The 8,689-nt window shown below is 44.9% G+C and overlaps 1 protein-coding gene across 1 annotated transcript; it reads left to right on the top strand.

The window, feature by feature from the left end:
- Positions 1 to 612: 612 nt before the first annotated feature.
- Positions 613 to 4,346, top strand: LOC125759283 (uncharacterized). The gene is made up of 4 exons (XM_049417695.1): positions 613 to 1,066; positions 1,233 to 1,370; positions 2,150 to 2,269; positions 4,069 to 4,346. Exons 1-4 carry the CDS (start codon positions 859 to 861, stop codon positions 4,344 to 4,346), a joined length of 744 nt encoding a protein of 247 aa, XP_049273652.1. The 5' UTR covers positions 613 to 858.
- Positions 4,347 to 8,689: the final 4,343 nt, after the last annotated feature.

The following is an 8,689-nucleotide window of genomic DNA, read 5'->3' as shown; positions in this document are numbered from 1 at the left end:
GACGAGACCGCCGACGAAGTATCCGGGGAAGTGTCTTCGGATCACGACTGCACCGGTAGCTCCCAATTCGACAGCGACGAAGCAGCAACTCCTGATGACGACGAAATTTGCGGCACTTCAGAATACGATTGCAGTGACGACGACGACCACGACGCTACGAGCCCCTCTAATGACGACGAGACGTTACCGACCTGGTTTCAGCAGCATGGCCCCAAGAAACTGCCAAACTCGAACGTCACTAGGGCGGGCGCGATAGCGTCAGTCATTTCCTTTGCAGTGTCGCATGGTCTGACGTGGTCAGCTCTGTGTGATTTGACCAAACTAATAAACTTGCTTTTGGGCGCAGACGCTTTACCCCGGAGCAAATTCATTCTAAGGCAGCTCTGGGCGAAGAAAGTGGAAGATACTGTGCAGCACCACTTCTTCTGTGAGCAATGCAAGTGTATCATGACGGAGCATGACGATTCTGCTCAGTGCACCAACTGTCGTAGGGTCAAGGCAGTGCGAGCTTTAAAAGATGAAGGCTCATTCTTCGTTATTTTGAACCTGAAGACGCAGCTCAAGTTCGTCATTGACCAGACAAAAGAGTATCTTCATGAAAATCTTGATGCCTTGCAACAGCCCGCTACAAAAATTGATGACATAACGAGAGCCCAGTGCTATGTGAGATTGAGCGAAGAACAGGACCTTGGTCCAGATGACCTGACTCTGACCATAAACACCGACGGTAGTCCTGTCTGGAAGTCATCCAAGACGTCAGTCTGGCCTCTGCAATTCATTGTAAACGAGCTACCACCACACATCCGGTTTAAAAACCCTGTTCTTGCTGGCCTGTGGTTCGGGAGAACGCACCCACAAATGCAGTTGTTCCTTACAAAATTTGTGGAAGAAGTTAACAGTACAGAGGCAGTTCGCTGGCAGTACAAAGGCAATCTCCATGCGTCAAAACCTCATGTGTTGTGCGTGTCAGTTGATGCACCTGCAAGAGCATCAGTACAGAACATGGTGACCTTCAATGGGTACTTTGGCTGCACATGGTGTCTTATGCGAGGAGAGCACAAGGAAGGTGAGCATCACTTCGAAGTTGTCTTTTACAAGAGTCATATGTTGACATTGTACCAAATGTAGTTATGTTAACATTTTTTGTATGTCCCAATATAAACATGCACACTCTATAAATTGGTGAACACGTTCACTGTATTTCTAATCTCATTGTTTTCATCTTTATTAAGGTTCCTTGCGCTACACAATGGGACTTCCAGCAGAAGCACGAACAACGAGCAGGGTCAAGGAGGATATGAAACTGACTGCAACAGTCAAAGATACTGTCAATGGCTTGAAGGGGCCTACTGCACTGATGAACCTGAAAGGTCAGTGAAGGAGCATTGTGCACTCGGGGAGCCAGACGAACCTACCCCACCTCTATTATGCAACATTTCCTCCTGTTAAATTGTGCATGGTTGTTAGTGCTGCAAGGACACCGGGAGCTGTGTTCGTGTAGCAATGAACACACTGGGGTATATGATGAAGACTTGTGTGCCACAAGTTTTTAAGGATTCTGTCAGCTTTAAGAACTCTGCCATGCTGCAGTACTTTTGTTTAAGGATACATCACTCGCTTAAGGATTGCTCTATTTTTATCTCACTAATGCATACATGTATACTCACTGCACATTATATGGTGCATATAAAAGGGTCTGTGTGAAGCAGCCAAGCATGAAGCAAGTGCTGGTAGTGTTCATCTTTCTTCTCTTTTTTTGCTGCTCTGTTTATGTTGTGAACATTGCTGTTTCCCTAGCTTTGACATGCTGTAGAGATATGCTTCAAATATGGTACGCAGTACTGTGACATTGTCAGATTAATCTCTTAAAAAGTTTATTGCTCAGGCACGTTATGGTAGCATGTAGTGTTGCAGTGTGTAAATTCATGGCTAACCCAAAAAAAGGCAGGAAAGGGAAGCTTCCGATGAAAAAATCTGTAAACAGGGGTTGTGTGCTCGAGCCGACATTTCGACAAGTGGACTTGTCTTCTTCAACGTTAGCCTTGTTCTAGCCTTGAAGAAGACAAGTGCACTTGTCGAAACGTCGGCTCGAGCACACAACCCCTGTTCATGGCTAATGTATTTAGTGGAGGTGCATCTCTTTTCTCAGGTCTGGACCTTGTGAATGGCTACAGCGTGGAGTACATGCATTGCGTACTCCAAGGTGTCTCAAGGCAGCTGACTGAAACAATCTTGTCAAGTTCTAACTCTGGCCAGCGCTTCTATTCTGGTAATGTAGTCCTGTCCATTTCGTTTATCTCTTGTGCTTCCACAAAGATATAAGTAACTTCATTCGTCATCTTAAAGGCAACACTTGACTTGCACTTAAGAAAACAAGGGCACAAAGTGGTGGTAACCATCGACTTTCATCCGACAGTACGGTAATTGGAAAACAACTAGTGCAGATGAAATGCTGAAGGGTAGGTGAAGAAAATGGCGTCTTAAAAACAGTGAAAAGCCGGACATCTTTAAAGTGCACTGATAAAGTGGTGTCTGATGATAGCCAGTGTTGAAGTAAGCATTGAAGTTGTCCGTTGAAGTATGCGGCATTGGTTAAATGGGTTTTCAAACCCTCACTGCTAGAAAGTGAGAAATGCTGTCACCTCGTCTACCTGTTAACACCCTTAGCATACCATTTTTTTTCTTTGCCAGAACTGGGCTGACCCAATCAGCACTCCTGGTCAGTATAACAGCTATAGGCCTCCAAAGCTTGGCTTGGCCAGGTGGCCGCCTTTCCCCACCTTTCTTGCAAAAACCAGTTGCTCGTACCCCCCCTCCTGCCTTTCGGCTCTGCTCTGTCAGCACGCACCGTGCAGTTGTCTGCTCGCCTTGTACGTGCAGCCTTACGTGTCGCTTGCTCCGAAGGTTTAAAAAGATGTCAGAGATGGAAAAAAGCATTTTCACGGTGTGAATCTCACCAGAGGAGAGCGGTTGATCGACATCTTTTGCGAAACCTAGCAGGTCGTCAAGGGCGATGCTGTTTAGCGAGCGCTATGAGCGTGCCGATGGTGAACCGCCACATTTCTATGGCATGAATAGTGAGGTGACTGTGCGAATTCTATATTTATGTTACCGGTAAAACGCACAATCATTGTGGCAATCGTGTCTGTTGTCAGCAGATAACCACCATGCTTTCAAGTGCGTTTATCTAGCGCTCGGCTTTTGATTGCTTGGATACCAAGTGTGTCGCGCGGCTTCAAATTTATTACGCGCTCAGTGTAGAGAGCATAAATTTTAGTCTGCCTTGTTAGGTCGCTGGCAGCATTGCAATGCACACTGTTCAGTTTCCTGGGAGTGTCACTTTTGGAGAGGTTTGCTTCGGGTGATAACAACGTCATATTGTAAGTTTAATGCCACTTGGGATTTTTTACAGCTCCCTTTGACAGCCTAATGACGCGCGCCAAAAAGTCTTTTATGCCCACTTCGACCATGCATATTTCCTGCAGCAGCGTGTTTCATTTCGTATAATATCCACGCCTGATCACGCATCGTGTTTGGTGATTCAAGTGTCGTTTCGGTTGTTTTGACAACTCACTTGGGCATCGTCATACTATGCAATATCCACTGGGATCACGCATGTTTATGTTTACGCCGAAATTTGCCCTTGATAACCGTGTCTGATTTCTTGAACCCATCGAAAATTTTATGGCAGCCTTGGTTCTCTTTTCAGCATAATATTTTACGTGCCGAAACCACGATATCATTATGGGGCAAACGGTGGTGGGAGACCTCGGATTAATTTTGGCGACCTGAATTATTTTAATGTGCACCTAAATCTAAGTATGCCAGTGTTACTACATTTCGCTTCCATTAAAATGGAAGCCATGGCCTCGATTCTAGCAGTGCAACACCTCAGCCTGCTAAGTTCTCACCATGTGTTTCATGCAAGGCCAATATAAACGATCTGTGCAAACACGCAGCTTAAATCTGTTTACATTGAGCGGCGACGGGAAATGTACCGCCATCAGCTGCATAAAACACTTGTAGTATTCACGGGATGGTATTTGAACTGTGCTGTGTTCCTTGCAGGTGCGCCGTCGACACTTACAGAAATAGATGTCAGGCTGCTATCCATAAAGCCACCTCACTGCATCACTAGGTTGCCACGTTCTATACAAGAGCGAAGCCATTGGAAGGCATCCGAATGGAGACAGTGGCTCCTGTTTTATTCGCTGCCTTGCTTGGCTGGTATCCTTCATCAGGACTACTGGCGGCACCTTGCCAAGCTTTCTGACGGAGTGCACATACTGCTGCAAGAGGAACTCACACTCCATGAAATTGACAAAGCTGGTAAGGTTCCAAAATAGGTATGGTGCATGCATAGTATATAAGCTAAAACTCTGAAGTCTAAGCTGGTGGTGGTGCATGTAAATTCTGTCAGCTGGCAGAAATCCTGCTTGTCTTTTTTGTTGTTGTTGTTATCTTTTTTTTTTACCATATTGTGTGAACTTTGTTTAAAAAATGGCAGTGTTCTTGCTATGTACTGTGAGATTTCAGGCGGCGGCTGGCCCGGAACTCCTCAGAGACGAAGCCGGAGACGCCATAAGACAGTTCTTTATTCGTGGTAAGTTCGTCCGCGAGTGTGAGCGTGCCCGTGTCCATCTTCCTCCTCGTCTAGTATGGGCACGCTTGCAGTCGCCGCTCCCCATACTGCCCCCCCCCCCTCAGTTAAAGTGGGGAAGGAGAATGCGGTGACTATTAACCCTGGTCGTGGCGGACTGCACTTTGCACACAACCACGTGCAGGCACCATCAGTCCACAACTCCTCATCGGACCTCTTGGGCTGCCGAACGTCAGGGTTAATGGTCATGCATTCTCCTTCCCCACTTCCATCGGAGGAGAGGGGGCAGTATGGGAGCTATGGCTGCGAGCAAGCCGATGGTAGACAAGAGAACAACAGACATGAGCACGCTTGCAGCCTCGGGCTCAGCGGCCGCTGTCGGACAGTCGCGACCGAGGCCTCCACGAATAAAAATGTGTCTTGAGGTGTCTCCGGCTTTGTTTCTGAGGGGTTCCGGGCCAGCCGCCGCCTGAAACCCCACAGTACAGTGAAATGGCTGTTCAGTCATGGTGACACAATGAGTACATTAGTGTCAGTGAAAGCTGCTCGACTCAAGTTCTTTATGCTTAGTGCAGTTCAGTGGTTCGGAAGATTTGAACTAATCATTTCGTGCACTGGCTACTTGCACTGCAATGTTCCAGCAGCCATTCATTATTGATTAAAATATTGATTTACTGATTAGTATAACATCCATGCAATAGATAAGGAACCCAGAAAAGAATGTAATTCAGAATGTTCACTACAGATGGCAGATTGAATTCAGCAACATGAATTGTCGTAACATTGCTTCAGTGCTAATTGCATAAACACCAACATCCGTGGGTGGGTTCTACCATAATTTTTTTAGCCTTTCAGTTATGTTGCATATCAGACATGCTCTTTCTCTGCATAAAGCTTGCATGAATAATTTCATGTTGGCATGTTTTTGCAGCATGTAGCTTTCTGAAACCTGTTTTAAAACAAGTTACTACCTAGGGTTAAAAACATCCATTTCTTTTTCAGAGGCTCTTCTGAAGAACTTTGTAATGCGGTGCGAGACATTGTACGGGGTCAGCTTCATGACCTACAATGTTCATGCTCTGCTTCACCTTGGAAACTGTGCCCGTTCACTTGGACCCCTTTGGGCGCACTCCGCCTTTGTCTTTGAAGGTGGAAATGGAGCCATTGTACACCACGTATCTGCTGCAAAAGGGCTCCCAAATCAAATTTTGGAGCGTGTGGTAATGTTTCAGGCATTGAAGGAACTGCTTCAATCCCCACTTGTGTATCCACCGGAAAAGAAAATGTGTGATTACTTGCTGGGATATCGACATCTGCAGAATGCCCTGTGTCTGAATGGCTTGTCTGTTCTGGGTACAGGAAAGCCTAGTGAGCTTAGTGCTGAAGAGCAGAGAGCTGTGTATCGCCGATGTGGACTGACTGTGCGCAGTGTTGTGGAGTTTGAGCGTTTTGTACAAGACAGGCAGGTGTTCCATAGCACTGCCTACAGAAAGCCATCAAAGTCAGACACAACATTTGTGCGAACAGACACTGCCTGCTATGCACGCATAGAGAAGATTGGTCTGCTGAAGGAAATGAACAGCTGTGTTCTCATATGCAGACCTGTTATAATTGCAGATGTTCCTGCCGTGCCTCCTCACATTAAGGAGTGTTTTCTGTCGCATGATGGAACAAGGGCTGCATTTCTTCCAGCTGAAATTACTGATAACTGTTTGTTTATTGATTTTATGCATGAAGACAAGACATACATCTGCGACCTCCCAAACAAAATGAGAGGGATTAATGCACTTAGCGTCGGCAATTAAGCGGACCCTGAAAGAGTTTTTTTTTTTCATAAATGTTTACGCTACAGTATCATCGAATCATTCGCAACATAAATGAAATGATGCACTTTATGTGAAAGCAGCTAGAGGCAACCACCCCCCTTCTGAGCACTGCCTTTTCTCCTGAACTTGATGGAGACAAAGCGCATCATGAAGTGGTTGAGATCTGCTCCGACAGGTGCCGCAACGCTGCCAGTTCTTCCCATTTTATTCTCCTATACGCCGACAATCTGTGAATGCCATGTATGTGGGAAACCAAGAAATGTTTTCTTTTTTTTGTATGAGGTTTTACGTGCCAAAACCACAATATCATTATGAGGCACACCATAGTTGAGGGCTCTGGAAATTTCGACTCTCTGGTGTTATTTAACGCGTGCTGACGTTGCACAGTAAAACAAAAAGTACTTGAGAACGATCACCGATGAATGTAAACTCTGCCAATCTGGCTGTGCCTTCACGGGTGAAGTTACAGCAACAGACGCATAGATCCTGGCTTTAATTGGATAGCGAGAGCCTGACGCTAATTGCACCAATGAACTGAAGCAACACTGTTTGCTTGTTGCCTTAAATGCTTTGCACAATGTCGCAGCTTTACAAGTCGCCAGTCGGTAGATTTGCAGCACACTACTCGGCCAGGTCAAAGTATGGTGTCCAAGAAAAGGAACCTTGCGATGAACATTGTCGCACAACTCATGTCAACACTGAGCACATTGTAACTTTGGCATATCATGTTTGCTGTTTAACATCCACTCAGATCAGTTCTCAGTGCTATTTATAATGGAACAATGCTTCGTTGATTGGAATGCTCCTAGTTGAAAACCCATTTGGCCGAGTCACTGAAATGTGTAGTAATTCGCATGTTCAAAGTCCTGTGTGAGGGTGATATGTGTGAGGGTTTAAAATCCTGTGTTAGAGTTACATTCATAGATCATCATATTCAGATGTGCAGGATTAGCACATTAAATTCATCCCCATAACAAAAAAAGAAAAATAGTATTTATAATCTAACCTTACAAATGCAATGCTATAATGCTGTAGTGGGCATGCTGTTTCTGTGCCCCTGCCCCCACCCATTCTCCTCGTTTGCATAGTGTAGTTTTCTTCTATGTTGACACTCTTGCATTTTAGTTCATTCGGGACTTTCCAATTAGCTTTGTTAATTCTTGTCTTGCGCCATATTAGTTTCATGTAAACTTTTCATTTGGCTGCGTTAATTCTTGTGTCATTTTAGCTAATTTGGAACTTTTCATTAGGCTGTGTCAGTTCTTTACTTGTGCCATTTTAGCTTACTTGGAACTTACAGTGCTTGGATGTGTTTAAAATTTACACATCACACTTTCATTTATTCGGAATTGGGTGCTTGGCTGCATTTATCGTTTTCCTTTTATTTCTGTGAACTTTAAGTATACTGGCGGCCTGTTTTCATTTTCTTCACCGTGAACTGGATTGGTTTAGATACATGCATATGCTCCCGTTAGTTCTACTTTATGCGCTATGTGATGTATTGCCTGAGTGTCGTTGTGTACCTTGAATACCTTGGCAAATGTTGCAATAGACCTGTGTGGTAGAATATTTAGTGGTAGGCACTTCCAGGTCTAGTAGATCAATCTATCTTTCAGTGCACTGATTCTAATGGTGTTGGTCTTAGCCCTGTCATCACCTAACAAAAGCCACTTAAGCAAGAAGCACGCCTATGCCAGTGGCCATTCACGTTTGCCTGACCTCTCCAACAATATCAGTGTCTCCATCCTAGACAACTAGTTTCTGCCATTAGCTTTCATCAGCGTGGCTTTGGAACAGTGAAAAGATCTGACTGTGTTTGATAAATTACCTTGCACTCTTGCCATCTAAAGCACTACGCTGAGAGGATTCTCACTTGACCTCCTGTGATGGAACCCTTTATCAGTGCAACTACCAATGCAGTGGCTGCAAATAGCTACCAGTGACGCTACTCAGACAATGCGGTGCCGTAATATGTGTCGCTTTTCACACTGACCCTGGGTGTGCACACATTGGTCTGTTCGAGACTTAGAGCAGACTGCTTTAGGTTTTATTGGCACATCATGTACAGTAGTACTCACGGATTTAAACATGGCATCAATTCTTGTGAGTATAACGAATACTATGTGCAATTGCTTCTGATAACGCCATGTCGCTGCAAACCTGGCTGCTAAGACAAGGACTGTAGATGCTGAAAATTAAAGTATGAGCATTGCATAGCTCTAAATTTTTGCATTTCAATCGGTGAATACTGTAAACCTTTGAA

This window comes from Rhipicephalus sanguineus, chromosome 7 (genome assembly GCF_013339695.2).
Source record: "Rhipicephalus sanguineus isolate Rsan-2018 chromosome 7, BIME_Rsan_1.4, whole genome shotgun sequence".
Classification (NCBI taxonomy): Eukaryota; Metazoa; Arthropoda; class Arachnida; order Ixodida; family Ixodidae; genus Rhipicephalus; species Rhipicephalus sanguineus.
This window is presented reverse-complemented; position numbering and strand designations above follow the sequence as displayed.

Excerpts from the sequence above, each read along its gene's own strand:
- LOC125759283 (XM_049417695.1), top strand. The coding sequence starts at position 859 with ATGCAGTTGTTCCTTACAAAATTTGTGGAAGAAGTTAACAGTACAGAG. Across the intron at positions 1,371-2,149 it reads TGCACTGATGAACCTGAAAG|GTCTGGACCTTGTGAATGGC; the intron begins GTCAGTGAAGGA and ends CTCTTTTCTCAG. Across the intron at positions 2,270-4,068 it reads TGGCCAGCGCTTCTATTCTG|GTGCGCCGTCGACACTTACA; the intron begins GTAATGTAGTCC and ends TGTTCCTTGCAG.